Source organism: Chlamydomonas reinhardtii, chromosome 16, assembly GCF_000002595.2.
Source record: "Chlamydomonas reinhardtii strain CC-503 cw92 mt+ chromosome 16, whole genome shotgun sequence".
NCBI classification, from domain to species: Eukaryota; Viridiplantae; Chlorophyta; class Chlorophyceae; order Chlamydomonadales; family Chlamydomonadaceae; genus Chlamydomonas; species Chlamydomonas reinhardtii.
In genome coordinates this window covers 7,742,148-7,760,040 of record NC_057019.1, presented here as the reverse complement: position 1 = coordinate 7,760,040, position 17,893 = coordinate 7,742,148, and the positions used below count along the sequence as shown (strand labels likewise).

The 17,893-nt window shown below is 59.5% G+C and overlaps 3 protein-coding genes across 4 annotated transcripts; all 3 read left to right on the top strand.

The window, feature by feature from the left end:
* The first annotated feature begins 94 nt into the window (after positions 1–94).
* Positions 95–5,700, top strand: CHLRE_16g692116v5 (uncharacterized protein). Its single transcript, XM_043071734.1, has 13 exons — positions 95–649; positions 771–901; positions 1,042–1,152; positions 1,299–1,394; positions 1,475–1,645; positions 1,834–1,979; positions 2,298–2,475; positions 2,661–2,756; positions 3,092–3,164; positions 3,285–3,427; positions 3,705–3,779; positions 3,952–4,047; positions 4,204–5,700. The coding sequence occupies exons 1-13, from the start codon at positions 337–339 to the stop codon at positions 4,735–4,737; spliced, it is 2,163 nt and encodes a 720-aa protein (XP_042916340.1). The 5' UTR covers positions 95–336; the 3' UTR covers positions 4,738–5,700.
* Positions 5,701–5,761: 61 nt separating this feature from the next.
* CHLRE_16g692004v5 (uncharacterized protein) lies at positions 5,762–8,827 on the top strand. The gene is made up of 3 exons (XM_043071732.1): positions 5,762–6,066; positions 6,189–6,687; positions 6,844–8,827. The coding sequence occupies exons 2-3, from the start codon at positions 6,237–6,239 to the stop codon at positions 7,344–7,346; spliced, it is 954 nt and encodes a 317-aa protein (XP_042916339.1). The 5' UTR covers positions 5,762–6,066; positions 6,189–6,236; the 3' UTR covers positions 7,347–8,827.
* Positions 8,828–10,455: 1,628 nt separating this feature from the next.
* CHLRE_16g691888v5 (uncharacterized protein) lies at positions 10,456–17,425 on the top strand. Of its 2 annotated transcripts, XM_043071725.1 has the most exons (20): positions 10,456–10,904; positions 10,976–11,018; positions 11,247–11,557; positions 11,717–11,780; positions 12,036–12,069; positions 12,251–12,353; positions 12,536–12,605; positions 12,832–12,893; positions 13,008–13,047; positions 13,486–13,577; positions 13,741–13,782; positions 13,971–14,102; positions 14,301–14,349; positions 14,674–14,738; positions 14,903–14,970; positions 15,165–15,270; positions 15,465–15,526; positions 15,672–15,724; positions 15,885–16,086; positions 16,222–17,425. In XM_043071725.1, exons 1-20 carry the CDS (start codon positions 10,665–10,667, stop codon positions 16,622–16,624), a joined length of 2,241 nt encoding a protein of 746 aa, XP_042916337.1. In that variant the 5' UTR covers positions 10,456–10,664; the 3' UTR covers positions 16,625–17,425. The 2 variants fall into 2 exon arrangements, with proteins under 2 accessions (XP_042916337.1, XP_042916338.1); XM_043071726.1 differs by lacking the exons at positions 14,301–14,349; positions 14,674–14,738.
* Positions 17,426–17,893: the final 468 nt, after the last annotated feature.

Here is a 17,893-nt window from a genome sequence, read left to right as displayed (position 1 = left end):
TTATCTAATAACTACAGTGGCGGGGCGAGAGCCAAAGCAGTAGACAAGTTCATGCATTGCATTTGCACCCTCGCCAGCAGGCAGCAGTTTAGAAGCCCAGTACCTTCAAGAGCTGTAGAGAGCAACAATGCCTCAGAGTTACTTAGCTTGATGACTTAGAAGCATCATGCCCTGCCGCTACTAGTGTGTTTTCGCGCGACGGTGCCACTATCAAACTCGTTGCCCTCCAGTCGATGGCTCTGTAATAATATGATGACACCTTGAGTTGTGGAAGCGAGCTGGTGTACAGGGCTGCACCGGGTTGACAAGGCCGCAGCAACAGCCTTGCTGTTGGCCATGCCCCGCACGAAGGAGAGCCGGACGCAGTCTGAGAAGCTGGTTCCCGATGGCGTGGAGTCTTCCACGTCTCCCTCACACTCATTCCCCGCCTACGACGGGAGCTTGCCGGGGGTCCCGGCGGGGGGAGCTGAGGCGTCTACAGCTCCGGCAGGAAGGAGCTCAATGGCCTCGACGTCTGGTGTCAACACGGCCATCCCGCCCCACTCATCCCTGACGGAGGCGGCGCCCATGCCGTCAGGACAGCATGCTGTTCCCGGTTTAGCTAGTGGTGGCGGCAGCAGCACAATGGCGGCCATGGAGATCCAAGAGTGTAAGCCTGCGGTCGACTGGGCCCAGTTGTGGCTTCATTCATGATGCATAACTTTAACTAGTGCGCTTGCGTATGCCTCGGACCTGCACCCATCTCGACCTACACCTCTGCTTCCATGCAGCACTACTCCCACCACAGCCGCCACCCTCATTCGAACATCCCATACCACTGGGGCGGCGACGCTGGATGGTGGCCATGTTTTGTGTAGTTGCGGCCCTACTGTTTGCGGACCAGAACCTGCTGGCGCCAAACGTGAGGGGAGTCTGAAGCGCTAGGGACTCAGGTTGGGGATGGTCGTCTGGGGTTCAGTCTCGAAGCTTGCAAGTTTGCTTTCGCACGCACAAGGCCTGCTGTGAGGCGCTGACTTGTATGCTTGCCATCGACTGCCGCAGCTGACGGAGGCGGCCGAGTACTTCGGTATGAATGAGCAGGAAAAGGACACGCTGCTGGGCGGGGCGCTGATGGCGGCGTTCTTCGCTGTGGGAGCGCCTGCGGCTCTGCTGGTGAGCGGCAGCGGCAGGAGCAGCCATGGACGCAGACTTGCTTGACGGGTAGGGGCATGTCACGCCTTCAGCGTGCTGTTGTGCGTTGTTGACGTGGTAATCAATGCTGAAACGGCGGCAGTAAACCGCGCTCCGGTTGCATGCAGGTCGGGTGGCTGGCCGATCGTGGCGACATCAACCGCCGCTCGCTGCTGTTTTGGGTGGTTGTAATTGGGGAGACGCCCTGCTTGCTCACATATTGGGTGAGCACAGTGCAGTGGAGGGCACATGATTGTTGCCTGGCACCCTGTGCTCATGCTGCACACCTGCTCGCTTGCCGCAGGTGAAGGAGTTCTGGCAATTCTTTCTGCTTCGCGCGCTAACGGGTATAGCGGTGGGCGGCTGCTTCCCGCTGGTGTTCAGTCTGTTGGGGGATCTGTTCCCGCCGCGCAAGCGGGCGGCTGTGAGTGCGGTGGTGCAGATCGCTACGGGCGCAGGTATCGCCGTAGGGCAGGTGAGAGCTCGAAAAGCTCTTTAAAATGCCTGATGCTGTGTACTGGGTGCAATACGAGCTGCTCGCTTGCTCAAGCGTATGGCACTTCATCCTCACATCTCAACCAGCCTCATCAGCGCTCGCACCGTTAACACTACCTGACAAACCGTACCTGCGCACACTGTCGCGCCTGCATGCAACGTCTCCAGGCTCTCAGCGGCTCCATCGGCCCCGCTACAAATTGGCGGGTGCCGTTTGTCGTGGTCGCTGCTCCCTCGCTGGTGATGGCGCTGGTGATGCAGCTCACCACCACAGAGCCACCCCGTGGCGCATTTGAGGAGGCATTACAGGAACGGTGGGTGTGGGGGCGTAGGAAACGTGTAGCTGCCTGTCAAGAAACCTCTGCGTTCGGCGGTAGCACACGCAGCAGATGATGCGCTCACAGTGATTCGACATGCAGCACCTGTAATATTAAGACACGTGTCGCATAGGATGTCGCTAGGCTTGGTGTCAGGCACCTACGCGTCTCGTCCATATCTCTCGGGCCCCTGGGCTTAGTTGGGTCGGAGTTTAACGATGTAGAGCTTTATAACGCAACAGAGAGGTTGGCACTTCGGCCACCCGCTCCTTCCACCCCAGCTCACCGCATGCCCTGCATGCTGCCTCCCCACAGGTACGCGGAGGGCGCCTCCTACGAGGGCTCCATCAGTTGGGCCAAGCTCAAGATCCTGTTGCGCTGCCCCAGCAACGCACTGGTGATCGCGCAGGGCCTGCCTGGCAGCCTTCCTTGGGGCATGGTGCTCACCTACTTCAATGACTTCATGTCGCAGCAAAAGGGGTTCACAGTGCAGGTGCGTGGGCACGTTTTCTGAGGATGCCACAACGACAAGGGCAATGTACCATGGACAGTATGCAGGCAGAAAAGCTTAACACTACGTACTGTATAGGCTTGGATCAAAAGCTCACAAGGCTACGACCCTACGACGGTAGGACCCTCAATACACTTCTGCGCTTCCTGCACTCTGGCCCCATGCAGGCCGGTACGCTGGTGCTGCTGATGTTCGGGGCTGGGGGCGCTGGGGGCGTGGTCCTTGGTGGAGCCTTAGGCCAGTGGCTGTACAACAAACGCAAGGTGAGGGGAGGTTGGCCTGGGCACGGCCACCTAGCTGCTCATCTGCGCTTCACCCTGGCGGGTGCAGGCGCAGGTTTGGGCGGGTGCAGGATTGGGCGGGTGCAGGTTTGGGCGGGTACAGGTTTAGGCAGGTTTGGGCGGGTACAGGTTTGGGCAGGTTTGGGCGGGTGCAGGTTTGGGCGGGGCGAGTGCAGGTTTGGGCACGGGCGGGTGCAGGTTTGGGCGGGGGCGGGTGCAGGGTTGGGCGGGTGCAGGTTTGGATGGGCACGTGGTGGAATTGTTTTGTCCTCAGTCTTGTTCAGCATGCATCCTTCCCGCCTCCCCCTCAACTGCAGGAGTACCAGGCGCTCCTTGCCGGTGGCTGCGTTCTGCTGGGCATCGCGCCCCTGTATGTGCTCATCAACGCAGGTGAGGGCAACGCATGCGTGCGAACATGCTGTATCAGTGAATCATCCTTCGTTGGGGCCACGCCCCGGCCATGTCTCACACTGCAGCGGGCCCTTACATGTACCCGGATACATTTCACAGACCTCCAAGCAATGGGCCTCGGGGCCACATGCGTGCTGTCAGCAATCGGCGGAGCAGTAGCATCTGTGGCAGGCCCCAACCTGCGGTCCGTGATGCTCAATGTAAACGAGCCCGAGACACGAGGCGTTGCGCTTGCGCTGCAGGTGGGCGATTTCCACACCTCCTTGCTCGGAATTGCAGTACAGTCGCAGGCTTGCACAACCCCAACATCTGTGTGTTTTAGCGAAGGCTTCATGCTTTCTTGTCAAAAGCTATATGGCCCTTGTTAATGGGCCACCTCGTAGAGTACCCCCACGCAACCCTGACCGTTGGCAATGTGCACTGCGTGCACATACCGCTGCGCTGACATTGCACCTTCAGCTATCCATTAGGTTTCATTCGGCCACACCCTGAATCTGACACATACACAATGTCCCACAGTCCATGACAGACGACTTGGGCAAGGGCCTTGGCCCGGTGCTGGTAGCGGGTCTCATCCACGCGATGGGTCGTATGGTGAGTGGCGAAGGCGCCGCAGCAAGTGTCAGAGTCCCATTTCTGTGGGTTATGCATACGCATCCTATCGTACATGAGGTTTTGGACTTGCGCGCGAAAGGCGCTGTTGGCCAGCCGTCGGAGTAAATGCTGTCCTGTTCCTGGCCGCTCCCCCTCCCCTCCCAACCCGCAGGGAGCCTTCAATGTGGCCACTGCAGGCTGGGTGCCCTGCTCCGTCTTGCTTGCCAGCCTGGCTTGCTGCATGCGGAAGGACGAGGCGGCCATGCAGGTGGGCTCAACAGAAGGTTCGGTGGAAGACCACTGGGTCTGCAATTGAAACAGGTCTTACCTCACGCCAGTATGCGAACGCTAGTATGCAAAGTTTTGATGCCGTACGTTGGTATATGAAATGACGTATATGGGCTTGGCGTTGCTCCTCCCACAGACTCGCCTGGCGAAGGCCAGTGAGGAAGCGGCTGCGGCGGCCGCAGCGGCTCAGGCGGAAGCGGGCGGGACCGGGGGCGGCATCACCGTGCCACCGCCGTCCTGGTCCGGTGGCGGTCAACAGGGAGGTGCTGGGCTGACGGCGTCGGCACTGCTGGTCGGGGATGGGCGGCATGAGCTGGCCAAGACACGGCTGTTAGAGGGCTGCGAGGAGAGCTCCTCGGTAGCCCCGGCATCGATGGCTACATGGCCCATTGGAGCAGGGCCGGGGCCAACTGCAGCTGCTGATTCAGGCGGTGGGGTTGCCCTGTACAGCAGCGGATCCCACGACAATGGCCGCGGGCGTCCAACACTATCAGCTGCAGGGCATCCTGCAGCCCAGGATGCAGGACCGGGGCGGCTATACCAGGTCGATGGGCATGGAGGTACTGGTGTTGAAAGTGGCAGTGCCGGGCGCTGCCAACAAAGAGGGGCCGGGAGTGGGTCAGGTCGCCAGCTGCCGGTATCCGCTGGTGCGGCATCCGGTGACCTCTGATGGCGTAGCCCGGGCGCACCGAAGGCCTGCTTTTGGGGTTGCAGATGGAGCTCGCTGTTGAGGAGTCGACTTGGCGATGACGATGATGACGGAGCCGGCTGCGGCTGAGACAAGAATCATAGACAGACTAGAGCGATCCAGGCTGTGTATTTAGGCGCTTGGTGAGGGGGCAGCTGTCCTGCATCGAGAAGTGCCAGGCTGGCGGCCGCCACACGCCGCGGAGTAGGGCTCGTGTGTTTGAGCATTTGTGACCGCAATGATGACGGCGGCGCAATGCGCCAGGAGCGGTGCACGAAGAAAGAGGCGAAGCATGCTCAAGCGCTTAGCTCCGGCAGCGGGAGCCGTAGGGCAAGGGCGAGCAAACTTGCTGCTTGGCACGGGCCATCGTGAGGAGCAGCGGCAGCAGTGTTTGGAATGGTCGTCTAGGGTTTGTCGACGTGGGTTGCCCAAGACTGTCGGCTACAAAGTGACAGTGCTAGACACAGAGGTAGAGTGAAGGCCACAAGACACGGTTTTACAGGCATGAGATGATGGTCTGAGCGCTAGTGAGCGCTTCAGTGTGCACACCAGGCCACATCAAAGCGAGTTTGATGTTGAGGGCATGAGCGCTACCCCATCTGCCGCACTTGATACGACATGTTGCTTGTGGGATGCACACTGATGTCTCTTCGGTAGCGTATTAAACAGGCGTCTTTCTCGGAGCATCTGTGAGCTAAGTATCTGGGAGAGATGACATACCTGTCAACCATGTGCAGTTTGGAGTGGTGTGTACACTCAGGTACACTTGTGTGTGCATGGTATGTACGAAGGGAGCATGTGGTGTGCACCTCCAGTCACAACGCAGGGTCGTCGTATGTCCTGGAGCGTCACTACAGGTGCAGGGGGGGGAGAGCGTGTGCACTGAGCGAGGAAAGTGCTAGTGGTGGGGATGGGGCGCATGGGGTGTTCGAGAAGGATCTTGACTGCATTGGCTTCCAGGGAATAGGCGGCGAGCAGCATTTATATTGGCTTCCAGGGAATAGGCGGCGAGCAGCACTTATAAGGCCCAATAAGTTGCAAACGACTGACGCAGAGCGTGCAAGCTGCCTTGCGCCAGCTTGAATCGCGAGTGCCGATGCTTCCAGCGACTCATAATTGCACGCGGGGCTGCTCGACTCGGCCGACGCGCACTTAACCTGTACTTGGGTCCTGATGCGGAGCTACTACGAGCGCCTCGGCGTCTTAACGTGTGCAAGCAACGACGATATCCGGCGCGCTTACAGGGCGCTCGCTCTTAGCGCTCATCCAGATAAGGGTGGCAGCCGGAGCGAGTGGGGAAGCATTCAAGAGGTATGCGGTACTGCTTGCAGTGGGAAGCGGACGCAGACTTTGAGAACGTCCTATCACGCGATTCTCCAGTACTGCTTCACGTCTTCCCCCTTTTCCCCGCCCCGCGTTCGCCCAATTTACAGGCATACGAAACCCTAAGTTCACCGGAGAAACGTTGCCTCTATGACTTCATGGGGGCCTTCGCGCACCTGTCAGAGAGGAACTGGTCACAGCCCGGCCCGCAGGCCACATCCGGGGACAGCTACAGCGCGCAGCCGGCGTCACGCTGCGGCAGTGCCAGCAGTGTGAGCAGCCTGGACTCTTACACATCTCTTGAAAACGCTGGCATGGCCACCTCAGGGCTGCTCGGGAAGCGGCCGGCTCCAAGTCATGCCCCAAACCAGCAGCCTGGTCCAGGAGGGCCGCCATGTGTTGATGCCGACGTGCTGGTGCAGCTGCGTCTGACGCTGGAGGAGCTCTTCACCGGCTGCACCAAACAGCTTAGACTAAAGCGGAAGCTGTTCTTGCAAGTGCCTGGGCTGGGGCACGATGTGGCGACGGGCAGCTGGGCGGAAACAGAGGAGTTATTTCGCATCGTGGTGTCGCCGGGTGCACGTGAAGGCACCCGGTTCTCGTTTGCAGGTAAGTTTGGCTCTGACCTGACCCATGCTTTGGGAAACCCGTTGCTTCAACGGGCGCAAAAGCCTGGCTGCTTGCACTCATGGTCCTGATGAGATGCCGGGGCGGGATGATGGAGCGCCCTACCTTAATTCCGTCCGTGGTGATACTTGTGTGCAGGCAAGGGCAACCTGCTGCCCGGGGCCGCGGCGGCGGGCTCCATGGTCATCGTCCTGCACCAGCAGCCCCACCACCACTACACACGACGCGGCAGCCACCTGCACGTCACGTGCACGGTGCCGCTGCTCACCTGCCTGTCCGGCGGCAGCGCCTGCATCTCCACCCTGGACGGGCGCACGCTGCTGGTGCCGCTGGGGCCCAACTGCCTGCAGCCAGCCGCCGAGCACGTCATCCGAGGCGAGGGCATGCCGCTGCCGAACGCTGGCCACAGCGCATCGGGTTTTGGTCTGGCGCCCAAGGCACCCAGCGACCAGGCCGCTCAGCAGCAGCAACAGCGACGGCAGCTGCGGGCGGTGCGCTCCCCGTCTCCATCGTACAAGCAGCAACAGCAGGCATCTACGTCGGTCGGCTGGGGGTCCAAGCAATCATCCGACCGGACGCTGCTGGCGGCAGACGCAGGGGGCCGGGGAGACCTGCACATTCATTTCCAGGTTTTAGTGTAGTTCTCCGGATCGCCATCAGTTGGGTGCGCTTATGGAGCCACACACGCACTGGTTAGGGCGCTGTCATTTGTAGCCTAGGTGATGGGCTGATCCTGTCTAAGCGCTTGCCCTCTTACACCGTCCCGAGTGGTCGTCTGCCCTAGGCGCAAGCTCAACACATTCGCGTGTGGGGACGCCGCGTTGGCGAGAGCCACGGATGGCCCTAATACCCCATGGGGGCATGTCGCACCCGTGGAAAGCACTGTAGCCTAGATGTAAAACGTCAAGGGACGATCAGTGTTAGTATGGGTTCCGCGGAGGGATTGCTCGGTAATGAGCAGACGCCTGCAGGCTCCACTCTGCATCCAACACGGGTACTGCAACTGTGCTTGCAAACTATCGATTGCTTAGGGCGCGCAGGTGATGACGCAAGCAATGGGGCGCACTCAGCCAGTCCGCAGCATGACGTGATGCTGAGGTTGTTTTGGCGCATAATCTGGGTTTTCTGGGACCTGGCTTTCTGAGTGTGGGACGACGAAATGACGAGGCGAGACTCTGCGGGGATAAAGTAGTTCACGTAACCAATACACACTGGTGTCGTTCTCGGGCATTTGCCAACAGTTTAGCTGTTTGCTGCTTGAGTGAAGGCCACGAGACACGGTTTCATAGGCATGACTAGGATGACTAGGATTGATGGTGATGTGTTGAGCTGCAGTATGCAAACCAGGCCATTTCAAAGCGAGTTTGATGGTGAGGGCATGGAAGCTATCTCAACTGGCACTAGTGCTGGTACGCAGTGCAGCCTTGGGTTGGTTGATACGGTATGTTGCTTTGTGAGATGTATGCTGATGTTCCTTCAGTAGCGGATTAATTAGGCGCCTGAGAGCTGACTAAATGTCTTGGAGAGATGACATACCTGACAACCATGTGCAGTTTGGAGTGGTGTGTACGGTTATTGTGTGCATTGTATGCACGAAGAGAGCATGTGGTGTGCACCTCCAGTCACAACGCAGGGTTGTCGTATGTCGTATGCTTTGAAACCGGCATGGAACGCACGTGTGTGGGTGCTACCAGGGATAAGAACGCAATGGAATCAGGATGGGGAGGGTGCCAACTGCCTAGGGCAGTCCCTGGCCTAGAACACACATTGGGCAGTCAAGCTGTCTGGCCTGCAGAACAGTTGCGTGTGTGGGTGGAACTCATAGGCCTTGGCCGTTTAATTGTTGCAGGATGTAATGTGGGCAAGGTGAACCCTCCCGGTGCGGGTGTTGGGTAAAGATAAACACCTCCCCTGCATCTAACTTGGACAATAAAGGTGGTTTTTGGGCTGAGCCCCCTGAGCGAAGCGATCCAGGGGGGGCGAAGCCCCCCAGGATTGCCCCTGTCGCCGGATTGCCTGCCTGCGTGCCTGCCTGCCCCTGCCTGGTGCGTACCCACGACATTTGATGCGAGACTCAGTTTAATACAATACATTCAACTTAAATGCCTGGTAGCGACTCGGACTCGGACTCGGACTACGAGCCTGCCTCGTCCCCGGCGAGCCGCCGCAAGGCTGACGCAAAGCGCAAGCGCGACCGCCGACAGCAGCTGTCCCCCGAGGCGCGCAGGCCCGAGCTTGACTCACACGCTCAGCGCGAGCGCGACCGCCAACAGCAGCTGTCCCCCGAGGCGCGGTTGGCTGCGCTTGACTCACACGCTCAGCGCGAGGAGTAGAAAATGTGCCTTTGCGCCTTTGTCCCGTTGGATAGGGGGGCTATGACAGCCAGAGGGTGGAATGGCAGCTGTCGTGCGTGGTGCGTGCGTCGACAAAGAGTGCCAAACTGGCACAAACCGCGAGCGCCACGTATTATTAATTGCTATTCCCTATTGTAGAAAAATAGGCGGCAGGGAAAACTCGGCCGGAGCGAGAAGCGACCTCGCGAGTCCATCTTGACTTTCGCGAGGTCGCGAGGTCGCCAGGAAAGCAGCCCTGTCACGCGGAGTCCACAAAGGAAGAGTTGCCAACTTCAAACTTTAAGCCCCCTTCGCACCCTTGTAGCCGTAGCACAGGCCAAACAATTCGCTTCTGAAGTCCGCCCAACCTTGCCCGTGTTAGGGGTGTGTGCCCCTTTCAATGGCCCCGGTCTCTTGGAATGGACAAGATCGCATGGGAAAAATTGGGCTGAGCCCACGCCACGTCTCCACTCTGACTCTGAGGCCACAAGCGCCTACCTCATCTCCCGGACATAGTTGGGGTCGGTTCGTACAGGCACTGCCCGCCGTCAAGCACAAGCACAGCCAGCAATCAATCGAACAGCAGGAAATCCTCTAGCAACAACACTCCTCACTGCTGCGGCCTACCACACACCGCGCCACGCTATGCTCGCCAGCCGCCAGCAAGAATGCGAACCAGATTACCAGACACCGGCAGGTCTCAACCCGCACGCCGGCGTGCTTCTTGGGCAACGCCGCGCTGTCCTCCTCCACGTGGCCTTGGCTGCCCCCTCTGCTACGCACATGCACGCCGCCACTACTGGGCCCAGGCCCTGCGCCGCTGCCACGTCCCACCGCCGCCGTGATAGCTTCGGCTCCGTTCCAGGTGGGTGCATTTTGTGGGTTTCGCGTTGTCGCGGCGAATGGCAGCAGCCTAGTTGCGAGCTTGGAACACGTCCGCCCCTGCAAGCGGCAGCAGTCTCCACGACACTCGGATTCCGTTTGGCGTGCCGAATGCGGAGCAGCGTGGAGCGCGCACCGGTGTCTCGTCTAGAAGGTAACAAGTAACCGCATTGCCGCTGACACTAACTTCTTTCGTGATGTTTATTGCTAGCCTGGAGCTCGCGACGGCGTCTTGCATTCGCATTCACTAGCAAACACTTCGCTTCAGGCCAGCGCGATGTTCGGTGGCCGCCAAATTCAAGGAGCACCCATCCGTGCAAGAAACAGGACGGACACGAAAATCGGATTGATAAGTGCTATTAATCGGATTCGCACTTGAAGGCACACCGTTGGGCGGGGAGCTGGCGGGCGGCAAACGGCGGCAGAGGCTTCCGCGGTGGGGGTGGGGGGCGACAGAAAGAAACGTGCCGATGCCGATGCAACGCCGCATGGATACGCCACCGCTCAGCTGAGTGCGCCCCATTAAGTTCTAAAAGTAATAGGCCACAGCATCCGGGACCCTTGCGATAGTTTATGCTGCCCGGGCATTGCACACCAGAAGAGCGATTGCGCAAGCCCACGGACTTATCCCGTGAAGTGCATAATATATCATTTCATTGGATTTGCAGGAGTAGCGTTTGACGGCGCGAGTTCGGATGCGAAGGCTAGTACTTTGTAGTAGATAGCCCGAGCCCTCGTGCACCCATGGAACACCTGAAGCATGGACTGCAAGGCGGAGGTCTTGTACCGCAAGCCAGCTTGGACAGTGCGGCGCCGACTCGGGGACAAGCAGATGGTGGTGACCTCGCGCGACGGTCGGCCCCTGCGCCCGGCCTATGCCTGTCCTCTCCCAATACTCAGCGCAATCTCGGGCCATCGGCGCATGGACCGATACATGCGCCATCGGGGCGGGGCTTCGCGAGCCCCCTGCCAACATCCGCTGAGGTGAGGTGTACGCACACGAAGGAAGGTTGCACGCATCGGCAAACAACTGCCTGCCTCACTCTCTGCCGCAGCTCTCGCGCCGTCTGCGGGGGTTGCTTAACACAAGCCATCCAGGTTCGCGGGCACCCGTGGGATGGGGTGTACCGGGGGACCAGGTTGCACGGGATGTGTGCAGGCCTGTCTCACGAGGGCATAAGCCGGCGCTGGCTGCAAACACGCAAGGATTACGCTTCCCGACGCACAGCATGAAACTTCATAAATTGTGAGCTGCCAGCCTTCACCCTAATCCCTTGGGCGCGGCTTGCAATCACTCCTAGCTGCCCCTGGTCCCTGTCCCCTCAGTAAACTTCCGGGACGTTGAGCTGATGCCACCCACCTGTGCCGATACCGAGCGCGGACTGGGTCTGGAGGAGGCTGACGAGGCGGACGCAGATGCCGCCACAGGCCTCGCGTCTGCCCCGAGTGGCAGTGCGGTCACAGGGGCGGTAGAGGCACTCGCGGCCGCAGGGCCGTTGGGAAGCTCGGGCGGTGCAGGCGGGACCACAGTATGCGAGGGCGAGGGTGCCGGCGCAGGGCCGGGGGCTGCCGTTGGCGGTGCTCGTGCCCGCGGCGGCGGCACTGTGGTGCGCAAGAACAAACTCATCATCATTATGGTGCGCAGCTGGATGGTGGCGGGACGGATGTGACACGCCCCGTGGTGCTCGTGTACACGTCAACTGAAGTTGCTGCAGCACCTTCCGGCGTACCGGTACTTGCTCACAGTAAATTCGTGCGAGCCTGGGCATGAATAAATTGACTTTGTCCGCACGCAGGTGGGGCTGCCAGGGCGGGGCAAGACTTTTCTGTGCAACAAGATTGTGCATTACCTCAACGTAAGTTGCAGGGCGAGTGCAGCTCCCAACAACTGAGGGAGGGGCCCAGGGCATAGGGGTTTTTAGGCATACAGACCCTGGCCACCGATGCCTAACGCGCCGTCCTGCTTTGGCATGTTTGTGCTCTCAGTCCCGCATGTCTGACGTTGATATCCACATTCCAGTGGCCATGTCTATTTGATGCGTCACCTTGCTGTTGACCTACCATGTTACTCCCTCACGCCCGGTGTGGATCCTGCTCCCTTGTGCCGGTCGTGAGCAACACATACCACCACCGTTTCGTATGCACAGTGGTGAGTGGAAGCGATGAGCAGGGACCCCGGGACTAGGGGCGTGCACCAGCAGGGAACAGCAGGACCTATGCGCATGGTCGATGCAATTATGGGGCCACGTGGGCACGGCTGCGGTGTAATCGTCAAGTAGGACAGCCTTGCCCCAGGCATAACCAGCATGCCGCCCCTACCCATACAAAAGGCTGGGGCACGCCACGCGGCACTTCAACGTGGGCGCCTACCGCCGCATCCAGAAGGGCGCTCACGAGGTGCAGTCCGCAGCGTTCTTCGACCACACCAATGAGGTGGGGCCTGGGCGTTGCTGAGCAGTGGGCGTGCCTGTACACAATGCGGCGATACCCGATGGTGTGGGTGGCGTGGCCGCTTGATGGCCACGCCAAACGGGGCCCCTGTCAGGAGCATAACGTAGCCCATGTGAGAAAGCTCGAGAGATAGCCGTGGAGAGAGTTCCTGCGGCTGTATGCAGGCGGGCATGGAGGCTCGCAATCGGGCTCTGAACGCGGCGCTGGATGACCTGATGAGCTGGCTGCGCAGCGGTGAGCACGACCGCGGCGGCGCGCTGTAGGGGGTATCGCGTGTGTGCGTGTGCGTGGGTGTGGTGGCATGGTGGTGCGCGTCACTTCGCTGAGTTGATGTCGCAAGCATGTCAACACTAGCTGTGGGCCGAGTTAGCGGGCAGCAGACGTAGGTGCAAAGCCGTGGCAGCATTTTTGTTACCTCTTTACTTCCCCCGGTGCTCACCACCACCCACATGCACATCAGACTCGGGGCAGGTGGCGGTGTTTGATGCCACCAACACCACCGAGTCGCGCCGCAACCTGCTGGTGAGGCCGTCTGTTCTGGGGGCATGTTGATGTTGGGCCGCTCAGTAGTGAATCCCCAACCCGGCATTGTAGCACCCCGGGCGGACTGCGTTTTGAAGACACCCACAAATGCAGAGGTCCAAGTTCCACGGGCAGTTCCAGTATCTGTTCATTGGTAAGTTGTGTTGCGCAGACATGTTTGTGATGTTTGAGGAAACCGCTGTACGTGAGAGGAAGCAAGCAGTGCCGCTGCGCCATGGCCTAGGTCTCTGTGTTTGAGCGCCAGGGACTGAAAGACAGTCTTAGGCGGGGTTTGCTCCCGCAGCTCCCTCCAACCAACTTTATGTAGCTTTTGCCAAGAGGGCGAAGACATTTCCTGGCATTCGGGATGGTACGGCACTGAGATCATTGATGGGCAGCTTCATGTGAAGTGCAGCCTTCCAACTCGGCCATTCCGTATGCACCGTTTGCAGGGTTCTTTACTCTTGTACTAAGTATTCCATTTACTAGGACACAATGGCGCGTGGGGTTGCAATGAGATGAGTTGTTAGCAAGAGTGAGGCTCGACACGGAGTTCACGCGTCTCGCTGACAATCCTGCACTCCATCCGCAGAGACCATCTGCTCCGACCCGGCGGTGCTGGAGCAGAACTACCGCAACAAGATGAAGTACAGCCCTGACTACAAGGGAGTGGACGTGGACCAGGTGAGGACGCGTGGCTTGAGGTGGGGCACTGGGTTGGGGTGGGGGTGGGAGTGAGGGGCGCAGGAAACGGGGCTGGAGCGGCGAAGTGGCTTCTAGTGTGTCTGCAACCTGGGGTCTGTGTCCCCTTTATTGTGTCTTCCTTCTTGCGCGCACACCCTGATAGGCGGTGGCGGACTTCCTGGCGCGTATTGCCAAGTACGAGGAGGTGAGGGTGCGGGTACGAGGGAAGGGGGGGGGCAGTCCAGGAGGTCAGTTTGAGGTCATTTGGACCCTCACATGCGCCTCAGGCCGTGGGCACTCCCCGGGAAAGGACAAAAGACCTTCCTCAAGTCTCAGGAGGTTTGACACTGTTCGAGGAGGCGTTCCGGCAATCCACTTTCACTGTATGCGCAGGTGTACGAGCCCATCGCGGACCGCAACCTGCACTACATCAAGCTCACCGACATGGTGACTGGCCGCGGCTACATGGACATCAATCGCATAAGCGGCTACCTGCCCGGCAAGATCGTGTTCTTCCTCATGCAGGTGCGTGTTGGTTGCCTAGGAGACGGGAAGGCTCGAAGCAACGAGACTGCCGGGAGGCCGCCCAAGCCACCCGAAAGTCGGGGCGACCGGGGCAGCGGAAACTGGCACGGAAACGCTCGACTCTAGCACCCGCTGGCGTGGTCTGGGCGGGAAGGTACCCGCAGCCATGGCGAATTCCATCGCGATGCACAATGCTAGATGCAGTTCAAGACTTCATTTCGGAGCAGCGTGACGAGTCTGCAGCACTGTTACTGCCTTTGCCAACCTGACCGCAACAGCTGTCTGAGCTCCTCACAACTGATCACACGTAATATTGGAAGCTTTTTCATATCCGGTGTCCGTGCCGAGGCCATTTTTAAACTCGCTCGCACACGTTCCATCGGCGCGCCCACCAAGGGAGGGCCCTCGCCCCTCGGCCGAGGCGCCATCAGCCTTTCAAACACAAAGACCTATTCCTTAGTCAAATATCTTCCATAGGACTCTCAACTATCCGCATTTAGAGGCTCTCGCTAAACAAACCGCGACCGACAGTGTTTCAAGTCCTCTCGCTTTGCAGTTTGACCTCCTTTAGCGCCAAACGCACTTGACACCATCTCGTTGAGGATGGCCAGCAACGCTCCGGACGAGCCTAGTCGGGTAGGCCGACGATGGGCCATCGTTGTCGTGTGCACTTGCCTAGGCAAGAGCCCTAAGTCACCACCAACACGTGACTGCAGCACCATACCAGTTCAAATGCATGAGCTTCGCAACGAACTGACTGGTTCTGGCGGCTTTTCGTTTGCCTGGGCTCTTCATCGCAGGTCGCGCGGCCCGGGCTGACCTCGGTGCGCAAAATCTTCCTCACAAGACACGGCGAGTCCCAATACAAGTAAGGCCGGGTGCTGCGTGGTAGGGAGAGCTCTTTCTCTTCGCCCTGTCGAGGGCGGTTGGGGTGGGGCGGGGCGTCGCACGAAGACGCTCAGGGGCTGGTCCGGCAGGGGCAAAGTTTCCCGTTCGTCCCATTCGCCTGTTGCACGCCTGCTTTGCAACCTGGGCCTTTACTCCCATGATGTTGTTCCGCAGCCAAAAGGGGCTCATCGGAGGGAACTCTTCACTAAGCGAGCGTGGCGAGAAGTACGCGCGAGCGCTACCAGGGGCGTTGCTGGAGCGCCTGTCAGTGGACACGCAGGTGGGTCAATGCGATTGCCACCACTGCTTTCGGCCATCCTTCCGTTTAATGGGTAGGTAGGTAGATCAAGATGCCCGTATGGTGCGTTATTTGAATCTATACGCATTTACACGGCGGGTCCAGGCGTGACGTCACATCACCGGCTCACCCTTGACCGTGCTTCCGGTGTGTCCGCTGTCCGTATGTCATTGCAGGACGAGCCGCTGAGCGTTGCGGTCTGGACGTCAACCCTGAAGCGCACAATTGAGACGGCCCGGTAAGGCGCTGGTCGTGCATCCGGCCTGCGCCGGTGTTCAGGCGCGACCCGGTCATGTGCCACCAGCAGCAATGTGCGTGCACAATGGTTTCAATTGGCATGCCATTTATAGAAGACATCGCGCCCTTGGCTGGCCATCGTACAGGTCCCTGCCCTTTCCCAAGCTGCGCTGGAAGGCGCTGGACGAGATCAATGCAGGTGGGCACCTGCGGCCACTGGGGCGGACATTCCCGTTAGGTTGTGCCCAGATGATAGGGACAAATCTGCGGTTAAGCAGAGCCAGAACTGATCTTTGTGCGCTCCAGTGCGCTGTGCCTGACACCCTTCCTCTGCCCCATGCTGCTGTGTCCGTGTGCAGGCATCTGCGACGGGATGACGTACGAGGGCATCGCGGACAAGTACCCGGACGAGGCGGCGGCGCGCAAGCGGGACAAGCTGCGCTACCGCTACCCGGCGGGCGAGAGCTACATGGACGTCATCCAGCGCGTGGAGCCAGTCATCATTGAGCTGGAGCGGGAGCGGGAGACGGTGGTGGTGGTGGCGCACCAGGCCGTGTTGCGGTGAGGCCAACGGGGCGAAGGGCCCTTGGAAGGAGGCAACATACCGGCGGGTCGCTGGCCCTGGGTCGCTTGTTTGATGTCTGTCACCGCTAGACCTGATCATGTCCGGGCGTGCCCTGTCCCCCGCCCCTGCAGCGCGGTGTACGCCTACTTCATGAACGTGCCGCCAGAGGACATCCCGCGACTGGCCATGCCGCTGCACACGCTTATTGAGCTGACGCCCATGCCGGACGGCACCATGGGCGAGCAGCGCTTTCCGGTGGACATCGACGCAGTGCCGCCGCCGCCGCCCGTCGCCGAGCTGGCCGCGGAGCTAGTCAGTGGCGGCAGCGGGGTGGAGCTGCTGGCGGGGTCGGCGCCCAGCACGGCACTGCCGGCGTCATCAGGGTCGCCGCGCTCATCAAGACACAGCGGCGCAGCGTTGCAGGACTGCGTTACGGATGGAGACGCGTGCTTGCCGCTCGCGCCCGCGTCACCGGAGCCCACTGCAGCGGGGGACGCCGAGGCGGCCCCCGTCGGTGCGCTGCCTGTATCGTAAGTCGCGGCTGGTCGCTTGCATTGAGCACGAGCCAGTATAGCCCTGAGGTATGTGTGTAAGTGGTAGAGGAGCGGCAGGCAAGTACAGCTATGCCCTTGCGAGCCTAAGCTCAGGTGTTTCAGCCGTGGAACCCTGTATGTCTCGTCGTTCACTGAGTTGCATGTTTGGGGTTTTATGGGGGCATTCAGACCTATATGACATGTTCTTCTCCAGAGTAGCATCATGAGTTTGGCGTGGAAGATGAGCGCAGGTAGGGATTTTGCAGGAGGTGATGCATAGGACTGTCCCCTGGTCTTGTGTAGACAATGTGAGAGGACAGCGGTGGATAGGGCTTTAGGCCTTGAGCGAGGTGGTCTTATTGGCTCCCTAGACAGCTCAGCGTTCACAATTCTCCGCAGTCAATGACAGCCGACCGTGTTGCTGTACAGTAAGTGCCTTGCAAACCAGTGACTCAGGCAGTCAGATGCTTGAACTGTCTTGTTGGGGATGACGTGAGGATGACGTGTTACGTTACTGACCGCATGCCAGGGCGTTGCGCCACAGCATGTGGTGCATGCATTCTGCCGTCGTCACGGCTTCAGGTGTCTATATGGTTTTGTGAAGGTTAAACGGGGGAACGGAAACTTAATCGAGTATTGAGTATACATAGTTGCAAAAGTCAGGCAGTTTGTCACAGCAATCACTGTATAAATCACTGTATAAATCACTGTATAAATCACTGTATAAATCACTGTACAAATCTATAAGCCTGCATGCGGCAGTTGGGCAGGCTGTCGCCCCCAAATGTAACTCGACAACTGAGGACTAGTAGGAAGCGCCAGGACCTGGGAGCAGTGCTGCAGTCTCTTCCATCTACGCTGTACGGCTGTAGACAAGAAATGTCTGTATGTGTGTGTGTGTGTGTGTGTGTGCGTGTGTGTGTGTGTGTTCACCGTCTCTAGTCTGAGGCCGCAAGCGTCTACCTCATCTCCCGGACATAGCCGGGATCGGTTCGTACAGGGCTACAGGCACTGCCCGCCATGTGTCAGCTGCGTCGTCCTGCTGCCAAGCACAAGCACAGCCAGCAATCAATCGAACAGCAGGAATCCTCTAGCAACAACACTCCTCACTGCTGCGGCCTTCCACAAACGGTGCCACGCTATGCTTGCCAGCAAAGACCGCTAACCAGGCACCGGCCGGCCTCAACCTGCTCGCCGGCGCCGCTTCTTGGGCAACGCCGCGCTGTCCTCCACGTGGCCTTGCTCGCCCAATCGCCCCCTCTGCTACGCA

What these genes read in the sequence shown, in the direction of transcription:
- CHLRE_16g692116v5 (XM_043071734.1), top strand. Translation starts at nt 337, where the DNA reads ATGCCCCGCACGAAGGAGAGCCGGACGCAGTCTGAGAAGCTGGTTCCC. An exon ending in GGCTGTACAACAAACGCAAG is followed by an intron (nt 2,757 to 3,091) that starts GTGAGGGGAGGT and finishes CCTCAACTGCAG; the next exon opens with GAGTACCAGGCGCTCCTTGC. An exon ending in TCCACGCGATGGGTCGTATG is followed by an intron (nt 3,780 to 3,951) that starts GTGAGTGGCGAA and finishes CCCAACCCGCAG; the next exon opens with GGAGCCTTCAATGTGGCCAC.
- CHLRE_16g692004v5 (XM_043071732.1), top strand. Translation starts at nt 6,237, where the DNA reads ATGGGGGCCTTCGCGCACCTGTCAGAGAGGAACTGGTCACAGCCCGGC. An exon ending in CACCCGGTTCTCGTTTGCAG is followed by an intron (nt 6,688 to 6,843) that starts GTAAGTTTGGCT and finishes ACTTGTGTGCAG; the next exon opens with GCAAGGGCAACCTGCTGCCC.
- CHLRE_16g691888v5 (XM_043071725.1), top strand. Translation starts at nt 10,665, where the DNA reads ATGGAACACCTGAAGCATGGACTGCAAGGCGGAGGTCTTGTACCGCAA. An exon ending in CGCACAATTGAGACGGCCCG is followed by an intron (nt 15,527 to 15,671) that starts GTAAGGCGCTGG and finishes GCCATCGTACAG; the next exon opens with GTCCCTGCCCTTTCCCAAGC. An exon ending in GCTGGACGAGATCAATGCAG is followed by an intron (nt 15,725 to 15,884) that starts GTGGGCACCTGC and finishes GTCCGTGTGCAG; the next exon opens with GCATCTGCGACGGGATGACG.